Raw genomic sequence first — 25,133 nt, 5'->3', positions numbered from 1 at the left:
TACCTGAATTTCTAAGCAAGCGCACAAAAGTATACACGTTAAAGTATTACAGAATAAATGATTTGTTGGAAACAGTTTTCTTGTTTATTTTATGCTCCCCATATACGATTCATTAAAAATATGCGATAAACGATATATTGAAGCAATATTTATAAACAGCAAGTACGACATGCAACCACGATACAGCACAGGAAAAACTAGTGACTAAACAATAACACTGATGAAATTCATCTTATTCTTCAATGATCTTCATTATCGAAGTGTGTGATGGGTTCCGTTCGGGGAAGTACCAGACAAATTATCAGGTGAAGACAAGTGACTGCCGTTAGGTTTGAGAACAGAATCGTGTGGTACTAATGGTCCGTTTAAAACAGCAGAATTATTAACCGAGTTGTTATAACACATTGGAGATCGTATTCCAGTTCCGCCAGGCCATAAGTGATTTGATGCTGGTGGATGAGATAAAGATCCTAGGATTGGGAACTGTTGTTGCTGAACGGTAGCCACGGCAGGTGGAGGGTTTGCGCATAAATAGGGATGGGGATTTGAGCTTGAAACTTGATGATTCGTACTCGAATGTATTGAATTGTAGGTTATATTTAAATTAGACGAAAATTGGTTCTGCTGATCTCGCATTGATCTCGAGTCGGCCATACTTGTTAACAGTGGAAAATAGTATTTTTTAAATGAGTTTCCAGAACTTAATGGAGCGTTGGTCTGACATGTCGTGGTAGGAGTGACGGTACTATTATCGGTCCGACCGCTGATGATGTCGGGTGCGGACGGTGACACAGGAACATAATAGTTTGGGTTCCATTGAGATGGAAGTGGCGGCGGCGGCTGCTGCTGCTGCTGAGGGTATGCATTCAAAGGGGGTTGACTGATTGGATAACAATTGGTCGGTGGTGGTTGTGGAACAGGAGGAGCAGGAGCAGGAGGAGTTGGACCTGGGAATTTATCTTGTTCCGCAAGTCTAACCCTTCCACTATCCTCTAGGGGGCCAACTTTACCTACTTTCGAAAGACTCACTCTTGCTTCTTCTGCTAGTCTGACTCTTGTTTCTTCTTCAATACGCACATTTTCTAATTCTGCAATATGTGCTCTTTCTTCATCGGCAAGGCGGATCCTTTCTAACTCTAGAACACGAGTCCTTTCTTCTTCGGCAAGTCGAACTCTGGTTTCTTCCGCAAGACGAACCCTTTCTAATTCTGCAAGATGTGCTAATTCTTCCTCTGCAAGACGAGATCTCTCTTCTTCAATAAGACGAGCTTTCTCTTCCTCAATACGACGGATTCGGTCTTCCTCAGCACGACGAATACGTTCTTCTTCTTCCAATCGTTTCCTTTCCTCCTCTGCCTGCAGTCTTGCTTCTTCCTCCTGTTTTGCTCTTAATGCTCTTCTCTGTTGCTCTAACCTGTATTCTTCTTCCCATGTTTTCACCTGCATCAGTGTTCCTCTCTCTAGTGAGAAATCATACTGTAACAAACCAAAAACAAGTCATTGGTTATAACAATTGAATAAATTCATAATTTCAGAATGTGTTGGTTCTTCTTTAGTGAAACTCCTTCTTACCTCATCCTGCAGTGCGTCAACTGGGATATGAATATCAATTTCCTTAAATTGTGGACGAGGTAGAGGGTAGAATTTTGAATTTAGTCGTAAAGGCACACCTTCCAAGTATCCTCTTTCGGACATTTGGAATCACGAGATTCAGGAGATTCTGAAATAATTGGTAAAATATATTTATTAGTACCTATTATGCCACGTACCAATTATAATTGATTATCGTGAACTTATAGTGATAACTGGACGAAAGCAATCGATGACGTGATAACGAAATAAATTCAATTCATAAAGAGTCGATATCGACAGAGGAGAGACACGTGTTCATCACAAATGAATAATAATAAAAATACTGAAATATATTTGAACTTTAGTTAACTGTTTCAATTTTACTTACGTTTTACTCCTCCTCAATTTTTTCCAGAATCACCACCTCATCTAATTCGCACGAGGGGCCTAACACTTTATAATGACCCAGTTTTATAAAAAATGGTTGGTAAATAATTGCAGTAGATAAAATTGTGCGAGACGAGGAAACTGTCTGTGTGGCGCAGAACGAGGAATAATAATGACTGTGATGAAAGAGAGTGAATGATGAATCAGTTGGTGATGTTGGTGAGTTGATGATGAATCAGTTGGTGAGTCTTCCTTCCTGGCAAGAAAAGTTGAATCGTCCCTCTCAACAGCATCACGTGGCATGGACAAAGGTGCACAATAGCCATGTCATACCTCCACATTTGATATGAAATTTTTGTCATCCTTATGCACTTACAAGATTAGTTTTCACTTACTAATTATGAGTTAAATAAAGTATGGTTAACTTTGGGACAATTTTTGAATTACGACTAATTGCTTCTTTTGCTGGGAAAACATTTTTTTTACTATAAAATGTGCTGTTTCATTCTTTCAAAAATAAAATCTGCTTCTTGGTAATTGAGTTAATTTATAACATCAAAGTTAAAGTTTCTGAAACTTGAATAAGTTTCATTTTGCATTTGAGTTTGACACAATTGAAATGAAAATGTAGCTATGTAGGAAAGGCACATGAATGGATTGAGAATTTTTACAGACATAGAAAGCGAGTCAGACTGGATTTGCGGGACGTCGCGTTTTTGTGTTGGCTTCGGCTCTTACACAGAGTATGATATAACAATGATATGATATGATATAACACAGGGCTCTTATTATTATCGAGCCTTGTTCATTAGAAATTATTTCTTTAATTCACAATTAATTGTTAACTCTAACTAATTGTCTTAACTGGCAATCAAAGTGTGACACTGATCTCAAACTCTGAAAATGTCACTTCCTCCAAATTATCGTCACGCTGCTGCACAATCTCAACGTAAGCAATTATTCACCAATTATTAGTGAGAAGTTTAAGACCTGAAACGGAGTGTAGAATTATTATTCCAAACTTTTGCTTATGTATTGCTCAGATTTTGTTTGCACTTTGATATACGACTTTATTACAAAATTTTTAATAATATCTAACGTATCAATCTAATCCTTCAGCCTTTAAATCAAAGCTTTGATTCGCCAAGACTTGCAACATATTATTTAAGTGTACTGAAATGTGGTTAATTATAATTTTTAAAAGCATTTGCATACTGAATTCTGCTTATATCTCTCTGTATATCGAAAACCGATAACCAACACTGATTTATTTTATTTTATAAAACATCCAATATTGCATAATGGATGGGAGTAAATATTATGTATATACCAAAATATATTATATGTTTCATCCTGCGGCATGTTGGTCTGTTCCTTTTATGATTTTGCCATATATGATTTAATTACTTGTAGATGGAACGCCTTCTCATAATATGCCTGCGTTCAACATTTTGAAAGGTAACTTAAGTTTTCAAACCCATTTTCAATTAGCCTTTGCCAGTTTTATTTCTCCATTTATTCATCATAAAAATTCAGCGTTTTTTAGAAAGTTTATAGTTTTCGCATTTTACAATTTCAGAACGTCTCAGAGCATCTGGTGGCATGGTTGGCAGTTCTAAGGATGCTGCCTCTAGCCCCTTCGTCCAAACTTCACATAGTCATCCTGCTTTTAATCCACAAAAACTAGGAACGAAGGGATTTGCGGTAATTATTTTATAAATTTCTTATTCGTCATTCCAGTCCATACATGTGAAATCAGTATTTGAGTGAATGGATTTTACTTTTCAGGATGGAAAAATACCAAAAGCGCCGAAAGCACCCGAGAAACCACTTATGCCATATATGCGGTACAGTAGAAAAGTTTGGGATCAGGTGAAATCCGATCACCCAGATTTGAAATTGTGGGAGATTGGTAAAATTATTGGACAAATGTGGAGAGATCTTCCTGAATGTGACAAACAAGAATTTATTGAAAGCTATGAAGCTGATAAAGTGAGTTAGTTATAGTATTTAAGCACATAACTAATATTATTTTTTTTAGAAAAGATAATAATTTTATTGATCTACGTACTTATCTGCTCCTTTTCAAAAAGGTCGACTACGAAAAGGCTTTAAAAACTTTCCACAATTCTCCACAATATCAGTCTTACATTGCCGCAAAAACTCGAGGTAAGATAAATTTGGATTATTTCCTTTTCATTTGAAGTTAGTATGATTAATTAATGCGAATGTATCTAATTACTAGCTCAACAAGAACTGAGTGAAATTAATGAAAAGCCACTATCGACTAAAGCCACGGCTGCTGCTGAACGAAGAATAGAAATTCAGCCAGCGGAGGACGAGGATGGTATAAATGCAAACTTATTCATATGAAATGCAACAGATTAAATAGCTTAGTTTTAAAGTAAAAATAATAACAAACATATCTTTGCTATAGATCTGGATGATGGATTCAGTGAAAAACACAAGGCTCATTCACGATATGTTAGGAATCACAAGTTGATCAATGAGGTGTTTTCTGACACAATGGTTCCAGATATACGTTCCGTTGTTACCACTGCCCGAATGCAAGTTCTTAAGCGACAAGTGGAGTCTCTCACGATGCATCAGGTAGACTAGACATTTTCCTAAACTTTACTTTTAAAAGGTTTAGCCTATTTATTGTTTTGCATTATTTTAGAAAAAGTTAGAGAATGAATTGGAGCAAATTGAAGGAAAATTTAAAGCCAAAAAGCAACGATTCATGGAATCTAGGTATTATAAATATGCAAATTAAATAAATGATTATCGTCATTCAGGGCTAAATTATTATAATTATTTACATAACTATTTACATGACTATACATGACTTTACTCAAATTTTAGTGAAGCATTTCAAGAAGAATTAACAAAACATTGCAAAAAAGCTGTTGACGAAGAAACATTTCAAAAACTAGTTGAGAAACAGTTCGAAATAGCTCGTAAAGAACTAGAGGAAAGAAACAAAAACGCAACATCATCTCAAGCAGCTGCAGCTCCTGTCCCAAAAGAAGATGGAGATGGTATGTATTCATTTCTTTTCTTTAATGACCAGAGTGGTACACTTAGAAGGGTAAGATATTTATCAGTCGTTTTTGCAACATGTTCATCAGGGCACTCGATTCCTATGGCAAAACAGAATGGCGTGACTGCCGTACCGGACAATGCGGAGCATACTACTCCAATGGAATCTGGGGCACTAAATAATATTTCAGATAGCTCAGCTTCTAATGAGACTACAATGATAAGTCAGAACCATGCTATAGTTTCACAAGATAAACACGATGTAGAAGAGGAGACGAGTAGCGTTGTAGAAATTTCAGCTGGCCAATTGAATCATTTGCCAGAAAAATCACCAGAGGAAGAGGAGGGAGAAGAGGAAGAATCCGAGCGAATGGAGGTTGATGAATCTACAACAACCACTTCTGGGTCCGAGCTAGTTCAAGATTCTGCAGTCGTGCCAGAAATTCAAAATGAACAATTATCTTCAATTACTAGAGCACTCCATGATGATGATTCTGCATCATCCGAGATTCCTGTCATTGAGGAAGTTGAGCATCTGCATGTTGAACAACATCAACCTAACGCAGAACCAGCAAGTGTTACAAACACTACAGATACTACAGATTCAGATCTAGTTGATGGTCAAGAAAACACCACGGAGATTTATCAAGTTAGTACTGTTAGTATGTATTATTAAAATTTTTGAAAAATGCTTATAAAGTGGTTTGTATGATTAGGTGGAAACTCATAACCAAACTCAACTCATAACATCCCACGAACACGTTGAAGCACCAGCGGGTGCAGAGGGTTCAGTTTTCTCAACACAAGAAAATCAGCCTAAACATTCACCTCAGAATGAGACTGTTGCTGAACATGTATTAGAAAATACGACAGATGTATCTAACATGGAGGAAGCGATGAGTACTGCTCAAGCCCCCGCTGCAGTTGAACCAGAGGGTATGGATGTGGATCAGTTGAAACACTCACCCACTAATGTCCCGGTTTTGCATGATGAATGTCCACCACCTACTGAATGTAAATGATTACAAACTAATTAAATTTATGTATCAGGAGAGATATATATATCTAATTTATGGTATCTCTCTAGTGATTGTGGATTCTTATTCGAACTCAATCGCGGCAGGTCAACCGCCCCCAGCCTCACCGCCTGTGGAGCAGCAACAACAACCAGCACCAGCATTCACTCTACCGTCTGAAGTTCAAGAGTCTGTTTACAAGGATGCAACTTCATCTGATGATAATGTTCCTTCAGATGTACATTATACTGAACCAGAATCGGAGCCTATTGCTGACACCGTTAGTGGGAGTAATGAAGTGGCTATGCCTTTTGCAAGTCAATCTGAACCTTCCGAACAAAATTTCCCTGATCATACCTTAGAAGCCACCCAGCAAATTGAAGGTGCCCCTGAACCTGAACCTCTTCCTATTACCGATATAGAGGCCCCCTCTATTCTTGCCCCAGCACCACCACCAACCGAGGAATTACCGAAAACCCTAGAAGAGAGTGAGCCACACCTGGGAGAAAATAATGAATCCCAGGATCCAGGGCCATTAATGATCGAAACTCAAGGTGAAGAAACCGCCTCAGACCCTCCAATGGAAACATAATAATTTGAATTAAAGGAGTGGTCCGTACATGATCAAGCAAGCATTTATTATTTACTTATTATTAATTGGGCAGATTGGGCTTGTTCCACAGTATGACTAATTTTAATTATTTGATTCAAAATAAGTATATTACTGTTGTGAATACGGGATGTTATTTATGGCTAAGTGTTATATGAATGATACATGCATAATATTAGTATTAAGTTCAGTGCAGTTAATTTCTACTATTGTTCAAGGAAATAATTTTAGTATTTTATATTCCTATAGACTTTCCTCTAATTTACATAAAATTGTACAATATAATACCCCCCGAGTTGTCACATAATAAACTAGCTATCCTTAAACCTTCATCCGGCCAACTGCTATATATAACCGGCAATTAGTTTTTATCCTGTATAATATGTTAACAAGGTATCAATCATTTTACCGCAAAATCGGTAATTCCACTGGGTAGACATTATAAAGGTGCGTACAGCGTACACGCCATCTTTTTAGCATGTAGCCTCACATCACCTGGGCTGCTGTACTTTCAATAGATTTGTACTTCACCTCTGCGACTGACCCTTATACTATACCAACGTGGAATTGGTTGTTTGGAGATTGAACTTGGTGCAGTGGAGCCAAATGCCGAAGCCCACCAAGAGAGAAAGCGGATGGATTTGAGAAGATAAGTACATATGTACATGTTCCACCATTCCTTGGACCTGGAATTACATAGTTGGCGTGGTGGAGATGAAATCTTTCTGACTGACTTTCCCATCGATTTTGGATAAGGGACGAGAGTGCCTTTTCTTCGCCTTTTTGGATCTTTTCTCTCAGATCACATCACATCACATCATCCTCGTCAACCCATCTCATGAATTCTTTTAGATCACCACCACCACCAACAAACCCATCCCACTCAAATCAATTCTTTGGATGGTGGGCCTCCTAATGTCTTCCTTGAGGTCTGAGAAGAACGACTCTTCTGCGACTCTGACTCTGCTACCTCTTTGTCACCTTTGGTCCATATGGAAGAACGGTGAAACATGCTTGTGGCAATACAAATTCGCACTTTACGTCAATATGAAACCCACTCTTGATTCGTGGCATCACTTTCATGCACCTTTCTCCCGCTCCTTCCTAATGAATTGTTCATTGGAGAAGAAAGCATCTGGAATTCGGGGTCGCCGGTGGGTCTTTTGCATGGATATTCCTCTTTGTAGTCAAACCCATAAAGTCACCTGTCTCATCTCACATCTCTTCTTACGTAAGTGCACAGGCATATCGTAACCAACCCGTTTCTGCCCTTATTCCGTTGAATGGGAATGAGGTGCTTCATGTCATCATACATAATTACAATGATATAAAATGTAGCTGGCTTTCAGTGGTCACAGGTCATGCACCAGGGCAAATTTTCTTGTAATGTCTTTTTTTCATGCAACAAGCAATTTCGACGGAAAGGGCGGCATTGGTACGGTTTATAAACCCATCTTGTCTTATTAAACAGAGTAAGCCATTAATAATTTTGTTCGTAGTATCTGCTATACCGACTCTACCTACGCAGCCCTTCGATATGGGCAGCGGAGGAGTTGGAGGAGCAAGTTTGCATTGGTGTTTGGGGAAAGTGTTGCTGTTTGGGTTTTCTTCGTAGCATGAAAACAGGAATGTAATGGCTCGTGGGGGGATAAAGAGGTACTGTAATCCAATGGATCCGATTCAGAATGAAAAATGTTTTTCTTTGCACCCAAAAAACCGAAATCTGGATGCCATTCACGTCTATCCAGCTTATTTCCCCCCGAATTTTCCTCTTCTACACCAACAACCCCTCTCACAATGTGTGTACAAGAGCTTGTCTGGGATGGAGTAACCAGAATGGAATACAAATCCCACTAATCACTTCTACCCCAAGATAAATACATAGGTATGTAACTAATCAATATCCAATTAGAGTGACCCTGAGTTAAAAGTTTTCTAAAAGGCTACCCTTGTCTGCTTAATTTAGCTCATGTTATGCTTTGGAGTGCCATGTATGTACTTATTTGTAGTTTCTCCACCATGTTTTTGAGATATACCTCAGAAAAATCATTGTTATTTCAAATCTCATATATTTTTCCTGCCCTATGAAAACTGAATCGCCATTTTGTATCCACCTGGGTAAGTTTTTTTTATTTCACACTAATTGAAGAGCTTATGCTATACATGGTGTGTGACTGTATAGATACACAAGATATATACGATCGGCCGAAACACATTTATTTACTGTACGTTGTTGAATTCCTCGAGGAAATAGATTCTTTACGACTACACGAAAGGGACGAGGTAAGGCAGGCGAAAACTTTAAATTTAGCTGCATTAACACTCTACTTGTGGTTGGCTGGAGTACTACATGCATTTGCTTGCGAACGTGCCACTTCAAAGTTAAGTTTTCACCGTCATTCGGCGAGATGAATTTGTTCCAGCAGACGAGAGATGTGGGCTACTTCATCTTCTTCCACTGACGACGACTTGGCAAATATAAACTGCAGAAAGGCTTGAGGATAGAGTGGAAGTGGTAGCTCCGTCAATTTGGAACAGGATGATGTGATGTAATGGACGGGAAGGCAAGATCGCCTGGGGGGCAATATAGAACGCTTTGTTAATTCAAATGGCAAATATGTTGTCCATCCTGGTCCTCTGGATGGCTGACATATTAATCTTTCCATGTGCACAACAAACACACGCCGTCTTTACAAGACGACGCTGTTGTGTAAGCCCTACTTCAACGTGTCGGAATATTTGGTGAAAGTTGCGGGTAATACATAACCTACTTTCGACATGGCAGATCGCTCAATTAAATTAGTCGTCATTTGTACAAATATGGAGCAAGATTGATACGAGAATTTAATTGGTTGGGAGTAGAGAGGCGGAAATTATACTCGTAGTCGAGTGGAACGTGTGAGAACTGAATGCTGGGGGCAATGAAATGAGTTATTATTATAAGTGGTGATAATCAGCGAAGCTTGCAGATTCAACAGTACACTCGTCATTCATATTAATATTTATGACCGAATGTGCAGCGTTCTAATCCATGTTTGTATTTCGAATGATGAAGTGTGTGTTTCTGCACATTATATTCCCGGAATAATAATAATAAGTATTTAGGAAGAGCGGAATTCGGCTTGAGCGAGCGTGGCCACTCGTGTCATTGGATCATTTGAGAAATTGTCTGCTGCTATCGTGGCCAACAAATTACATGAATTACTCATTTCATTATCTCGATGAGCCTAATTCCGTCGTTTTTGTTATGTCGCGTCCACCGCACGCTCATCTCATGTGAAATTGTTTATCCTCGAAAGTTGAGACATGGCCTGTTGACAGAACACTATTTGACAAAACTACGTGCATATTTCATCTCCTGCAGTTATATAACCAACACCTATATACAAATGTATGTATGCATATTCCGAAAAACTTTAGCTCATGAAATTTTATGCGAGTACATAATTTACATCAGTTCTAGAAATTGAAATATATATTACTAGATGTACAACACGGATCAAACCAATTGTCGAATAAAATTGTTCCACCCCGTGGATCTCATCTAATCCACCATCATGTACCACAACCTAGGGGAGACCTCAATGAATGAGGGTAACCGAAGCCAGATCTGCGAAACCTAAGTTGTATTGTGGAAGAGAAAGCAGATCTTGGAAATTTTTCTTGCTTAAATATCCTCCTCAGCCGAGCTAGTTGTGCTGGTGGAAATGGTATTTTTGGTAGAATGACTTTTCTAATTACATCCACTTTCTCTCAGTTAGCAAAACAAGCCTTTCAGAGTTGTAGGGCCTCGAATATACGTACGAACATACTTATTTACGGGGAGGACGCCTCTGCCTGCTGTTACATCTCTGTCTCATCTCATCTCTAACACTAACAACCCACCAGCCAACTTACCGTCAGCAGCGTATCAACTCTCGGCTCAGTCGATTCTACGTCTACTTCGTTCTCAGCCCTATTTCTATTATTAAGAAGTAGGGCTGAAATGCAGTGTCTTCTTTCTAACGTACTTGCTTAAAGAGCACAATGTTTTTCTTTTAATGAAATGACTTTTCTCATCTAATCCCATTCCTGTTGCCTCCCTGCTAGACACTAGTTCACAGAAATTCGATGCTGCCACCCCTCGTCCGGTCTTGTTTGCGTTTACTGCACACTTACAAATTTGAGACTTTCAGAGGAACCAAACGGCCCATTTTGCTGATAATTCATGTCCTTATTTCCTTTTTCTTCCGAGGAGAACAAAAGAACAATGACCATGGAGCGAGTGTGCAATTTCTACCTGGGCGTGTCTGATCTATAGTGAATAGGTGTAATTAAATGAGAGGTAAACATGCTTATGCCTGGCTCAAGTAATTATTTTAGAAAATCAAACATTACGTAGCACATATTTACTAATCCTACACTTGTCACGTCTGCAGAATTTAACAATCGATATAAAAACTATAATGGCCATAAGCATACACTCTCTGTATTTATAGTTTTTCATGGCCGAAACATAATTTTGTAGAATACAATATGCCAGTCGCATCAGCATCAGAGTAGAATCTCATTTGTTTTGTGGCGATGGGTTCCATGTGTCTCTGATCAAGAAATAAATTACCTCGGATAGATTATATAGGAAGATTTAATGACGAGACATTATTAATCCAAACAAACTTGAGCAGCGGAATACGAGAGGGATTTCTCCGGAGAGAAAGTAACGAGTTGAGAAACTATGTGGTGGTGGTGCCCAATTCTCTCGTCGTCGGCCTCCTCGATCTGCTGCGGTGTCGTCCACTCTACTTCTTCTTGGAAATTCCTTGGAGACTCAGAGTGCTCATCGCTTCATCCGCCACTTCCCTATCCAATCATCTCTCATAAAAGCGGGAGCCTTATTTGATATCTAATTGATGCTACCAAATACTTTCAACGCACTTAACAACTGGTCGAAAATTATAAATCAGTCAAATTTGTTCAGTTGGAGTTCAACTTCCTGAGAGTCGCTTTGCCAGTGACTGAGTTTGGTATAAACTACAACTTAAATTCACATAAACTTGGGTAATGTTGGCGACCTTAGATCCTTTATCCATGCTGCAAAAGACTTGCCTTAGTTCCTGCTAAACTTTGCTCATTTTCGGATTGCTTTCTCCATTCCAACCCTTAACCTACGAGATTTACTGGAGTCACAACCTTACTTCGCAGCGAAAGGCACAAGTTCCTTCATGTGTTTGTTGGTGGTGGTGGTGGGGGAAACAAAATGTCAGTCGCAAGACACAGAATTCACATCACCACTTCTTATACACCAACTCGGAGGTTGAATTTCATGGTAAAAGTTGAGCTTTTCTGGGTAGAAATCCACTCGCTCCTTGCTCGCTTTCTCCCAGTCTCACATTGGCTGTGAGAGGATGCAGAGAGAGAAAGAGAGCTGCGGAACCAGAGCTCGAGGTGCATGTGCCTGTCTGGCAACAATTCCATTATCTCCTAATAATCAAGCCATATCATCAATTCGCTCCTTATCATCCAGATCATTTATTCTAGTCCCCCTTGATACATCGCTTTTGCTGGTTTGGAGAGAACTGGATAAGGACTAGAATAGAAGTGATAATCGGTTGAAAGATACCTAAAGCTCATCTCCTTCCCCCACGGAAACTACCTACACAACTGCAAAACGGAACACATCGCATAATCACAGCGTGAGCATTACATTCTTGGTGATGATGAGGGACAAGAAGACAGGACGAGTGAAACTTCCTTTTTGCACCTTCCAGAAGAGGTAATACTTTCCCAGGTTGACGTGACCTTTCAATTCCATCACAGAGACAAAAATAGTTCTCGTGTAACCAACAAAAAGAGGAGAACAAAGAATTGTTTATAGAAAGTGAACAGAAATTCAAGTAGGCTGAAATGTGCACAATGGGAAACGCCAAAAAGTGACACATTCTTCAGTCTTAATCAGCGTTGAAGTGAGAAAAAGCGAACAGTTTGTCAGCTCCGAGTGGATGGATATGTTGGTTGGGAGTGAAGTGATGAAATATTGGCCATAGAGAAATCTCTGCAGGAAATCTCGGGATTATCAGTTTTAATGGGATGAGGGCTGAAGGATCTTTGTTGGATGGAGGAGAACGATGAGACATTATGTCAAGTGAAGTAAAAGAAGAAAAAAACTCTTAACGTTTAGTAAATTGGATGCCCGGCAAGTTTACTTAACCGACGAGAGGAAAATCCATGCATCACCAGCCAAAGCAACCCTATCCATTTTTTATCTACAAGTTAATCACATGAATATATGAGCACTGCAAAGTTGATTCATGACATGGAAGCTTGACACGTGATTTAATATCAGATCAGTGGTATTCGTAAGAGCTTCATACGTCTCAGCGGGATCAAAATTACTGGAGAAAGTTACATCATGAAGGGTAAGTCTCAGTTTCGCTTCATAGTTCATAGTTTCAATCTATGTATTTGAATTGTTCCAATATGAATGGAATTCTTAAATTTGCCTATAAAATGTCACCCACTTATTTTAAAACCCCATCGCCTTATGGGAGATTATGCTTGTAAGATTTTGCACAATAGACACATTACACGGAAAGGGAGGAGAAATGAAGCATGGCAGGATGAGCATTAGACCATCGAAAGTAACAATCACTGTCAGAAGAGAAAGTATTTACATTGTTGACTTTTTGCATACTCCGCTGCCCGGATGTCATTGTAAAGCAATCCATCTCCCCATTGACCTAGTTGATTTCTCTCTGGCTCGAGATTTTGTTTAAACAAGAAACCACTAAGCAAAGCCTAATAGCTCGTCGGTGTCGATCGAGTCGGAAACAACACTCCCACAAACTGGTCGATTTATTTTAGTAGAGCGAGTATCTTAAATTTAATACTCGATAAAAAAATAAGTAAACAGAACGACGTAGTAAGGTGACCTAAAGTGCCATGTATGCATAGGTTACATTGTATGCATTGCATTTGTAATTTCGACATTGGGTAAAGAAAGCTGAAATTGGAATATATGTAGAATCGCGTTACATATACATACTTTTGAACTGTAAAAATGGTAAAAGACTTTATTGAAAAAAGTTAATGTGCAATTTGAGTATAAATACGTCACTACACTTTTAGATAAGTTTATTCGCCTACCTCCTCGGCTCAAATTTTACAATTAATTTTTTCAGGGGTCTTGAGTATTCCAGTATTTATTGTATAAAAAGCTCAAACTTTTTCAATTACTTGCTACGTATCCTATAACCAGACGGTTCTTAATTTAAAGAGATCCTGGAGAAAGTACAACAGAACCCAAGTTCGTTGCGAATGGGCGAAACCTCAGTTCGTAAGCATGTCGATATTCAATCACGAAGGGGAGAAGAATGGATATGCGAGATATATTATAAGAAGACAATCATTCGCAAAATGTCTATATGCATGTCCCCAATCCGTCATGCTCTAGATTTCTTTCAAATTATGGGCCACCAGCCACCACATTTTGCATGAATTAAGGACTGAATGTAATTTATCGAGGCGCTCGTTTTATGGGAGTCTGATTCTTCTGGAATTATTTCAAGAGAGAGAATAGCAGTTCTTTCACTAAGTTGGGCCATTGATTTTATTATGTTGGAGATGTCTACTGGCATAATTGCAGAAGTTTTCACTACTTTTAACCAAGTTCTGAGATTACGAATTTTTTTGTGCGTATACAAATTCAGCTTTTAAGATTTGCTCAGTTTGCAAAATGCAAATTCCTTGAGCAAAGTTATTTCAATTTTTCTGGATGGAAGTGACTGGAATCCAAACCCAGCCATTATTCAATTGTGTTCGGGCGCAAAGCTGTACAAGAACTAGATTTCCAAGGCAGTACCCTTTCTCCTATATATATAAACGCATAAAAAGAAATTTGGACGTATCACATTAGGAAAATTGACATCAGCAACTCCTTGACTTCAATTCAATTTTCAACACAATAAAATATAATGATATGAAACCATTTTACATGAAGGCACGAACCACCAACTCACATTGTCGCATTCATGGAAGAATAAGAATCAATGGACTTCGCGGCCTACAGCAATCGTCGATTTAAGAAAGTTTAATATGATTTTCAGTTCAATTTCCATGTCGTTCACACATTCCTTGCAAACATGTACGTACATATGATATGCATTTCCTGGTTAGTTAGCGTATAGAGAATCTCATTCAGTACAGTAAAATAATATGTAAATATAATTCTCTAAAGTCTTGCGCACTTTCGATACCACTAATTAATTTGTTTGATACAAACTATTGTCATCCCTCATTATTTTCTTGCTTTCTTTTTGAAGTTTATTTCAGAAATATATTTTTACGCTCATTTCGCGACAAAAACCATGAAATTCCAAGAAGGTGTCGTGTCATATACATTTCCTAGATATGTATGTATTCATTTAGTTTCGTGGAGGGGCAAGAGGTTCGAATTTATTTAGTAGAGCTCGGAATTCGGTTGGCTGCATAAGTGAAATGGCTGTGAGTTGGAGGAAATGGGAGTGAGCGGACGGCTTCTTCTTCGCCCATCGCCTCCTCACATAAACTCGCGAGCTTTCTCTCCTCCGGAAAAGCTTAACACTTATCCGCTGACTGTCGGACGGAATTTAGTTTCCAGATTGAGAAAATTTTCACACACTCGACTCGCTTCCTCGCCAACGTTTGCTAAATTTGATATCTTCCCTCTGCTAATGCCATTTCATGAGATGGTGGTCTCCCCACTTTGTAAATACAATTTCATGCTCAGACAAAAATTAAAATGTGGAACGGGATGATACAGAATTCTAATTGTAAACAAATTTGTGTTTCAGCACACGCAATTTGGATTTGGAGTGTGCCAGCCCTTCTCCTAACATGTCGTAAGTTATTTTTTTTGTATTTCTAAATCCGTTGGAACATTGTAGGTACGAGTAAGAAGTAAGTTTAGTTGTTAGATTTTCACAAATGCATACATACAAATACATGCGTATGTTCCCGTCGGGGAACATTTGGCATTTTGGCATATATCAAATTATTAGTCTACAAAATTGTGCAAGGAGCAATAAATCAGGCTTGATCCTCAATTTTACGCTTGGTATCACTCCACTCTTTGATAAAATCGATTGGAATTTAAGGATAATAAAATCTTTAGAATCTCTACACACTCCATTACTGACTATTGCTATTAGGCCATTATGCAGATGTGCATGTGTACTGCATATGAACATCGGGACTACGACTACACACATCTTTTCTTTCCTCTTTGATATGGATTACTTATTTCGTCTGTTAAAACGCAGTCGCTTGCACACACCAATATGACAATCTAAATCCTTCAAATTATTTATCTTCTTAAGAATAACTTCATACGTTGAGCATTTGGTCTGCTGGTCGACTGCTCGGGTTCTTTCATCTCACAAAATTTCATATTTATTTCCAAAGTAATGTGGAAAGACACTTTATGAGCACATTATTCCGATATGAGCTGTTACACAATCAAGTGATTCGCATCAACGTGCCAAAAATGCGTATCAAATTCTTCGCAGCTGACGCGCACAGGCTGAAGCTACTTCTTTTCATGACAAGTCTTTCTCCAGAGAAGGTGATTGTAGTGATGGAAGCATTATATTATATTGCATTATTATTATGGGAAGAATAAGGTTATTCCATGACGCGCAACATGCGGCAATCTGGCCAAATGGGTAATCTTGGAGTGGAAGGTGTTGCTCAGGGTATCATTTTCACCAGACGTTGCTCTTCCTGCCAGCACTACGATGATGATAATGATGCGTCTTCAGGAGAAAATGAAGCCAACAGAAAAAGCAAAGGATGCAATTTATTTCCTTGACGAGAGGCCGTGTTGGTTGGCAGTCTGCTCCCTGACATATTACGGGCCAGTCAAATCTAGATAAGATGTTCCCATTATACGTACTTCTCATTTCCCATTCCTCCGCAGATATCTGAACCTTCCCGTCTTCCGTCTCGTATAATAAAACAATAGAGCGCCATTTGTCCAGTCGTTGTCTGATTTTATGGTATTATTGATACATATATGAAATGATTTAGACTATAATTTGACGTTTATTTTATTATGCAATTTATACGTAATTTATTTTTCAATACTATCTCTTTTCCATGTAATTAGGTTATTATGTAACATAATGTCATAACATTTTATATGAATTTAGACCATGAGTTTGTGCATTTTTACGGCATCTTTACAGCCTGAGACAGGAGTTATGCAATTGCATCTGTCTGTTATGTAAAACTGTATTGAAAGAAGTTTTAAAATGTACCACACAAGATTGAACTTGACACATTGTTGAAATTTAGATATGCAAAGATTGCAACAGAGCGCGAGTAAATAAGAATTGTAATGATAAAAAATATGAAATCTGAGGCTGAGGAGATTTTGATAAAGATGAAAGTCAAGAGGAATTTTGCTCGACAAAGAAAAGTCTCCGGGAGCGGAGCAGAAAAGACTGCGAGCGTTGGTAATCTGAAGAAAATGATGCTCACACCACCGCAGGAGAAGATTACGGGAGACAGGAGAGGACCACAGTCACAATTAATCATTTAGCTGATGGCAGGCTGCTTATTCAAACAAAGGGCATAAAAAAAGTCATTACAATTTTAGTATTATACTTGACATATAATTGTAGCATCTAATATAATTTGATTCGGCTCTCTCACACGAAGAGAAAGTCGCGGAGAAAGCTAAATCACCGTTTTTAATAATACAGGAGAATGAAGAGGGAGAGGGATAAAGTCCTCAAACCCCAAAGCCCCAGCCGACCTTTGTTACGCGTAGCTTACATATTCCTCTGCATTTGCAGACAAACGGGATCCTCTCACTGCTCAACGTACAAGAAACGCTTTGTACACGAGACAGAACAGCAATTCGCATTATTTCATACCATGTTGACATCCATGGAATATTTTACAACTGGAATGTCAAGGGGGAATAATTTGTGACAATTCCTTTATTATGATGGAAACAGCTTGTTGGAACTGAAGAAGGTGACAATTGGACTGCACAGGAAGGAGGATACTCGTTTCCGGTGGTGGCAAAGGGAAAGCTCCTTGTCCTTCCTGAGTACCTTGCTTGGCCGCCGCACTTCTGTCGTGCTTATCTCACTTCCTCCGATACAAGGATTATACAGAAATAGGTAGTTGTGGGTAGATAACGGTGTAGTTTGCGGAAAGCCTGAGTGCTGTTGCAAGTAGTAAATAGTGGCAAGTACGTACAACGTAGGAGCAGGCTGCTGCTGGGTTCGGAAGTGGTTTTCAGTATTAGCTAACCACTCATCTTGCTTGTATTCTGTGAAAGATCAAATTTATACTACCATTCGACAAATTGCACCTCATCATTTTTACTGGAAACTTTGTGCCGTGAGTATTGTTCTCGCGGGAATATAATTCTTCTTAGGAAGATGTCTTTGCATGCAAATTGCGCATTGTGTTTATATCGATCCCACCTTCCCCTTTTCTCCCAGCACGACACCAGCAGGCAGGCACACCTATGAATACCCTCGTAAAGTAGAAAGTATAAATGTACATGTTTTCAAAATTTGACCTAACCCTTCCCATCCTTCTCTTGAATTTATGTATGTAGACTGCGAGCTTCAATCCATATAGCGTCTTTAGCATAAGGCATATTTCCATACTTGAACGGAAGTTCCTTCGTCTATACGCAACCCTTGCTGACTATCTACGTATGAACTGGTTGACGTCAATACCTGCACCCCACAGCACTTCTTCGGTAACGAACATCATAACGACACCCAATGGGGAAACTAACGTTCAATTGATTTAAGTAATCATTAATTTGGAGATCAACAAGGAGTGATAGACCAATGGACCAATTGCATCTTCTGGTTTGAAGAAATTAACAAAATTGCTTTTAATGCGCATAATTTAATTAAGCAGAAATAAATAGTATCGAATATGTTTACATATTTTAATAATCCATTTATTTCCAACTAATCCTAAGCTTTGCATGTATCAGTAATTTCTTTATATTGGTTCCAGACTGTGCAGGATCATTATCATTGAATCTTGAGGGCCCTGAATTGAGACAACATCCACCACCGGTAACATACTTTTCTAATAGTGTTGGAGTCACTTTGAAATGCACGGGAGCTGGTCATCCCCCTCTCAGCACGAAATGGTTAACAGCGGATGGAAATCATCTCACAGAAATCCCAGGAATAAGGTTCGTACTTATAGCGATTTTTATCAACATTTCGGAAGTCTCAAATGTGATATTTCCAAATTTAAGAAACGATAGATTTTTGGACTCATTTGAAATGCAAATTCGATATTATGTAAACGAAATCTCGTTAGGAATAAAAAATATCGGGGCTAATGAAATGACGCGCTTTTATTATCAGATTTGAGCTAAATGTACAAGAACTGTAATACGCGGACTATATGCATGAGACATTTTATTTTCACGTAAAGGTGTGAGATTCGAATAGCCTTCAATGCTAATAAGTGAAGACAAAGTCTAAGAAAGGTCTTCCGGTTTGTCCAACTCGGAGTTCGGGAAATGAATTCAGGAATGGCCCACATTATTATAAAAGCGGATTGGCTTTAGCGGGGAAAGGAGGCTTGCATCATATAACATGACGTCTCGAGTTTGTGCTGAACTTTTATGTGTGCAGATCTATTAAGATTTTTTCGCCTTTCTCCTTTCCTACCCACGCCGCAGTCAGCAGATTAATTTCCGTTTCCTCCCCCGACTTTTTCATGCCAGATTGCCATTCCCCGCTATTTTTTAGATTCCGGTTGACGGTTGAGCTGTCATATTTGGTGACAAAATTAGATTGAAATTATTTTCGTCTTTCACCGACGACGTTCCAGTTTCTCAGATTTAGAACGAATTTTTATATTTTTCTAGCGGGATGCTAATGGTTTGCGTCTTTTTTAATGGAATTGGAAATAATTTAGCTGGGATTGCTTAATGGTTTATGGACCAAACTAATGCTGAAAACTTTTATGGCTTTTGAGCAAAAAGTTTGGTAACTAAAACTGGGTTGAATCGAATTGTGTTCAACAAAAGACAGATTTTAATTCTTAGAAAAACCTGATTTTTTTTTTGTTTTTCTCCTTTTCTTATTAGACTTGGTAAGAATGGCGACTATTTTCTCTCCTCTCTTATTTTTCTTTCCAGATATTTTGGAAACCCCAGTAGTTTAACCTGGTTGCGAAGTACATGAAAAGTAAATAATCAGCGGAGAACTTCTTGCTAAAGAAAAATGAATCCTTATTTTTCCCAATTTCATTACAGCGAGTTGTTTGTGCTAAAAATTGTCATTTGCAAGTTTGTACATTTTGGGGTGAAATATTTATACGTTCCCGTATCGATAATGAATTCTGCTCTAACTGATTTGTTACGAAATGTCAGGAACCTAATGGGGAAGATAAATGAGGTGTATTCTACCAAGGCTTCAATTTATACGACTCAGAATATCCTAGCAGCGTGTTCCCAAAAGCAAGTGTAGAAATGAATCGCAAACAAATGTGCTTTCTCCGTCCACTAATTCTTCACTAGGTCTCCACACGTTCGAGTTTTCCACTTTCCACACAGGAAATGGGCCAACATTACTGTCGAATGTATAATACACAACAAGAGAAATCTGTTCACACACGAACATCGCAAACGCATGTTTATGGATGAAGGAGCCATCGTTATTGTCAAACTGGAGCAATATAGAAATTTTATACTCCGCAACCGCAGTGAGATATGATAAGGGAGCGCCGCTATTAAAGCTGTGCCCCATTCTATTAATAATAATAAAAGTTCCAAGAAAACGCGGTGCGAAATGAGTTTATGTGTCGCATCACATCAACATATATTTTCATTCGCAAACGACTCTGGCATTCAGATTGCTTGATTTTCAAAAATTCCCCCTTGACTCGATATATTGTGTGATAAAACCAATCAATAGAGATACGCACAGCGTAGGACGAGCTGCATATTATGGATAATAAATAACATAAAATGACAAGTGGGGCTACAGCATAAGCACTTTAACTGCATCCAATCCAAAAGTGTCGCATCCAGATATGAGCACAATCCCCGCTGCCTCCCCAAATATTTCCGTGCGGTGTTGTCTCCGTGAAAGTGAGAAGAAGAAGAGGGTAGGCAAAAAATGAGGAAAAAGTTGTTGAGCCGTATTTCCAGAACGCATAACGAAACTCAATATATGAACATGTCACTTTCACTTGTGACACTTGTGTGAACGCCGCCTTTCACCCACCGCACAACAAATCTGTACAAGTGCTGGGTGGGTCGCGGCCGGTGTGTTGATATATTTTGTAACAAGTCACGACACAAAATTTGATAGAGATTAAGCCGTAAATACGTATCACTTTAGACGGTTTGTTACTCTATATGCACAAAAAACCAAGAACTTTCACACAAGTTCATGCCTCATTGTTCTCTCAAAATAACTAAGCTAAAATCTTGACAGAGAAATTACAAAGAACAACTCCCTGCATTTTCTGCCGTTTCGGAGGGAAGATTTCCTCTCCTCGATTCACCACGATTCGAGGTACAGGTGTTCCGTGACGAATCCCATCGGGACGACGCTTAGCCCCATCTTCGCCATTCGTACAAGTATGACCCTCGATTTTCTAACCCTTTGATGTAGATTATGTTGAAATATATTTCTATAATCAATTTCACCTGTGTTTTTACAGTTATCGACGAGCCATTTAAATTTGAAATCTCCAGTGCTGTCGACAGTGGCGAGATAATCGAAGGGAACCCTGCTGTGCTTAATTGTGATGTCAAACCGTCTGTCTATAAGGACTTTGTGAAAATTATTCATTGGAAATCTGTCGGTAAGAATAACCCGGATTCTAGTCTAGTTTGGACATTTATCAACTAATATTCTTCACCTTCGGATAGACCAATATGGGCACGAGACTGAAATCGAGTCTGATGAAAAGTAAGTCTGTCTACTTTGCTTAATTTATACCAATTCATCTGCACGCATATATAAATATATATAAGACCATTCGCTGGCCATGGCTCGGACATACACATTGCATCATCACGCACCTTCTCGTTCATCTCAAATGGCACGATCCAAGGCGTAGAATTTTATCAAGTCCGTTCAATTGGATCTGTGAGGAATCCGCCGGGTGCATGTGGTGATGGTGGTTCCGGTGTGGTGGTGTTTCATGGCGTGAACAATGGATTCATCAATCATCGCACAAAATCCAGCTATTCATCGCCTTGCCTCGCCTCTGTTCAGCTTCATGAATGTGAGTTAGCGACTGGCTCGGGCTGGCTGAGCGTTTTAGCGTTTTCTTACCAACAACCCTTTGGAAACTTTTAATCCTTTTTCTTTTTCATTTAATGTAAAGAACAGAAAGAAGAAGAAGGTAAAAAAAGTTTAAAAGTTGAGTCGAGTTACAAGCCACTCGTTAGAAATATGATTTATTTCCCCGTGCACGTTCCCCTTTGATTCCTTTATTAAACTTTTATCTCAACGCAACTGCTGCTAAACTGCAATCTTGAGAAGTCCAGCTCAAATAATGTTGCGTGAAAAGCAAGTTAAGCCACGGAGCTCAAGTCGGCTGGAAGAAGAAGAGTGAATGAAGCAAGTAGGAAGCAAATGGTGTTGCATCTCTCAAAATTTCGTGAAGATGTAATGAGATGGTGCATGGTGGTGGTAGGGCAGAGGTATATTTAGGCTACTACATACAGATGAAGGTACACGCACCTCTTCAGCCTAGTTTTGGCCTCGTGTGAGTATAAAAGAATGGGAAGAAAGCATTTCTGGAGATATTGAGTGAGAACTGAGAGAATTTCTCAAACAACGCCTTTCACTTCCCCCATCAAGAGAAAGTGCGACATTTTTATTTCCCTCTCTCGTCTGTTATTGAGGGAAGAGCACGTTCGGCTCTTTGCACATTGCATCCCATCACCTCCCAGTTTGAGTTTTGTTCCATTCCTCACCCGAATCCATCTCCAACCTGATGAAAGAATATTAGAGTGTCAAAAGGATAGACATCTTCCGCCTCCCTCGAGATGAGAGTTTGGCAATTCGATTTATTTTCTGTTCCCTCTCTCTTTTTCCAGGTATCAAATCAGCTCGGTGGGGTTACTCCTAATCGTTGTAGGTGCCAAGCACCAACAACTATTTATATGTGCAGGTCTCAACCTACTCAACAATAAGATTCAATCCAGTGCTCCATTTATGCTCAGAACGCTCCAATCCAGAGGTAATTGTCCACTCTTTTGTTTCAATTTCTCCAGTCAACTCACTTATTGCTCTTCATTTCTGAGTAAATCCCCTCTTCTTTGGAACAATTGTCCATTTTTCTATCTAAATCTTATTTACATTCAGCTTTGACCTTTTTCAGCTTTCACTCAATTTATTTCCAAATGTGTCAGAGAGCAATACTTTCACAACCGTAAATATAGCTATGAAATTTTATATGTCTCAATTCCTCGGGTAAATAAGACCAACATCTTCAAACTTTTGCATAGCCATTGGCACTCACAACATAAAATACAATGTACAATGCCTACATATAAAACCATGCATATTTATGTACAATTCGTTGCGAATGAAGACCAACTTGATCCGTCAATCTTGATCCATTGCTTTAGATAAGTCAACTTCTTATTTTAATGAGATATTGTAGCAATGATGAATGCCACCTACTCAATTTCTAATCCAAAGTTGTTGCCAACTCGGGTGCAAATGAGGAAACTTTGTCAGCAGCTCAAGTTTGCACCGTGTTCAAGTTAGGATTAGTTTCTGCTTTGTGTTGCGCTCACCATATAAATACATATGTACGCATGTAGCTATCTACTTGGCCTGGTTAGTACGACAAGGCATCGGTGGTGTCGTTGAGTGAAAGTTATACCAGCGGAAAGTGAAAGTTAATTTTAGTAAAGTGTATTGTTAACTTTTTGGGCACATGGATTCTCTGCTGCTTCGTGAGGTCGAAACTACAATGGTGTTGCACAACCGACAACACTTTTTAGCCAATGTAAGGCCATAGCCAGCAAACAAAGTATCTGTTACCGACTGCAATCCTTGCGAGTGAGAATGGCGGGTTGGTTGAGATTGCAGCACCCGAAAAATAAATTGTCCTTTTGAACAAGGATGATATTCAGCCCACAAAGAGCCGATAAGACTTACCACCTTTCACATCTGGAGAAAGTTTTAATAAAATATTTATTGATGTGTTGCAGCTGGCGTACCAAATATACCACCGACGAGTGTGGGGAAGTGGCAGGAAGTGATTTTCACTGAGATTGGCAAGAACCTCGACTTGCTTTCACTCTCAATGGGAAATCCTTTGCCAAATTTTAGGTGAGTTTCAGAGTCTTGTAATGTCATTTCTTCTCAAGATGCACAGAATAACTTTTACCACTACTTGAACTTGAAATCTCTTTCATACACGTATGCAAATAATGTTATCTCGCTGGCATATGTATAACTGTAGACACATTTCTTTCCTGCATTCAAATTGTGTCAAATATGGTTCCATCCATCATTCATCCCCGTTATAAATAAATGACTTTGAACAGAACTCCATTTCCAATGATATCATGCGTCTGTAGGCACAATTGAAGCAGTTTCAAAAATACGCATTGCAGGTTGAAAAGTAGTCCATCATCGCAATATAGATATTTATTATTTAAGTCAAATACCAATCCCCTAATTCTCACTGGTTTTGATTTTCTAGACTAAATATGAAATAGGTAGCTATGATCTTCTTACAATCTTTTTAGGAGTAGTCTGCATACATACATTGCAGTTTCTATCAATAATATGAACCGTTCCTGTGCAGTGCTTTGAAATCGCATTAAAGGAATGCCTTGAAATGTTAGTGTAAATCATTGGCGAAGTGCTCGAAAGGAGATAACAGAAATGACATATTTGATGGAACTGCTGCTGGGAAAATCAGTTCCACATATCATCCCTGCTCCCTGCACCACATTTTTATATCGTAAATTCGTGAAATCGTTGTGTGAAGTGGCCGTAAATCTAATCCGTGGAACTTCTTTGATTGAGTAGATGGGAGAAGCGAGTCTCAGGAAATAAGTTTGTACCTGTGGTCTCTGTCCACCCAAAAGCGAGGATTGTGGGTCCAATGCTCAGTTTTGATGGAGGAGTGACCGCAGCTACCAATGGAACATATCGTGTAGAAGTAATGAATAGTTTCGGTGGATTCTCTCTTTGGGTGGACCTCATCGTCTCTTCTCCTCCACCCCGCGTGGAACTGCTGCCACAAAAAAGAACTGCAGTGACTGGTCAAAATGTCGATCTGAACTGTCGAGGTGAAACTCCAGACGTTGCCAACCATGCGGAAATTACGTGAGTGTAGCACTCTCCATGCCAATTCATACTTCAGACCATCAAAAACTGTACCTGCATCCAGAGATATATGCACATAGATAGGAACATATAGTGATCATAGCGCCATTACCTGGTTTTCTACCCTGAGAAGACCAGAATAAAATAAAATGAGCAATTCACAGTAATAAATTTAACGCA

The 25,133-nt window shown here is 38.9% G+C and overlaps 3 protein-coding genes across 5 annotated transcripts in view; 2 read left to right on the top strand and 1 right to left on the bottom strand.

Annotated features, from left to right (window-relative positions):
* Window positions 1–61: 61 nt before the first annotated feature.
* Window positions 62–2,181, bottom strand: LOC110841870 (protein enabled homolog). The gene is made up of 3 exons (XM_022087569.2): window positions 1,961–2,181; window positions 1,573–1,720; window positions 62–1,476 (listed from the first exon to the last, which is right to left on the bottom strand). Exons 2-3 carry the CDS (start codon window positions 1,693–1,695, stop codon window positions 253–255), a joined length of 1,347 nt encoding a protein of 448 aa, XP_021943261.1. The 5' UTR covers window positions 1,696–1,720; window positions 1,961–2,181; the 3' UTR covers window positions 62–252.
* A 518-nt stretch (window positions 2,182–2,699) lies between these two features.
* On the top strand, window positions 2,700–6,959 carry LOC110863451 (actin cytoskeleton-regulatory complex protein PAN1). 2 transcript variants are annotated; one of them, XM_035847707.1, is made up of 13 exons: window positions 2,700–2,908; window positions 3,373–3,417; window positions 3,539–3,663; window positions 3,748–3,951; window positions 4,053–4,128; window positions 4,205–4,306; window positions 4,397–4,569; window positions 4,640–4,713; window positions 4,825–5,000; window positions 5,091–5,406; window positions 5,476–5,650; window positions 5,718–6,015; window positions 6,089–6,959. In XM_035847707.1, exons 1-13 carry the CDS (start codon window positions 2,863–2,865, stop codon window positions 6,607–6,609), a joined length of 2,331 nt encoding a protein of 776 aa, XP_035703600.1. In that variant the 5' UTR covers window positions 2,700–2,862; the 3' UTR covers window positions 6,610–6,959. The 2 variants fall into 2 exon arrangements, with proteins under 2 accessions (XP_035703600.1, XP_021968456.1); XM_022112764.2 differs by having other exon boundaries at window positions 5,091–5,650.
* Window positions 6,960–12,012: 5,053 nt separating this feature from the next.
* LOC110842833 (Down syndrome cell adhesion molecule-like protein Dscam2) overlaps window positions 12,013–25,133 on the top strand; it is a 24,186-nt gene continuing 11,065 nt past the window's right edge. Inside the window, exons 1-9 of one of the 2 annotated variants that reach the window (XM_035846872.1) lie at window positions 12,013–13,022; window positions 15,435–15,482; window positions 18,634–18,817; window positions 21,081–21,226; window positions 21,310–21,453; window positions 21,521–21,560; window positions 22,700–22,842; window positions 23,825–23,945; window positions 24,654–24,953. In XM_035846872.1, coding sequence (XP_035702765.1) covers window positions 13,016–13,022; window positions 15,435–15,482; window positions 18,634–18,817; window positions 21,081–21,226; window positions 21,310–21,453; window positions 21,521–21,560; window positions 22,700–22,842; window positions 23,825–23,945; window positions 24,654–24,953 — 1,133 coding nt within the window. In that variant the 5' untranslated portion in view covers window positions 12,013–13,015. Of the gene's footprint in view, window positions 13,023–15,434; window positions 15,483–18,633; window positions 18,818–21,080; window positions 21,227–21,309; window positions 21,454–21,520; window positions 21,561–22,699; window positions 22,843–23,824; window positions 23,946–24,653; window positions 24,954–25,133 lie in introns of those variants that run through there. The other variant, XM_035846904.1, reaches the window with a different exon arrangement.

The sequence above is a fragment of the Folsomia candida genome, unplaced genomic scaffold (assembly GCF_002217175.1).
Source record: "Folsomia candida strain VU population unplaced genomic scaffold, ASM221717v1 Fcan01_Sc001, whole genome shotgun sequence".
Classification (NCBI taxonomy): Eukaryota; Metazoa; Arthropoda; class Collembola; order Entomobryomorpha; family Isotomidae; genus Folsomia; species Folsomia candida.
This window is presented reverse-complemented; position numbering and strand designations above follow the sequence as displayed.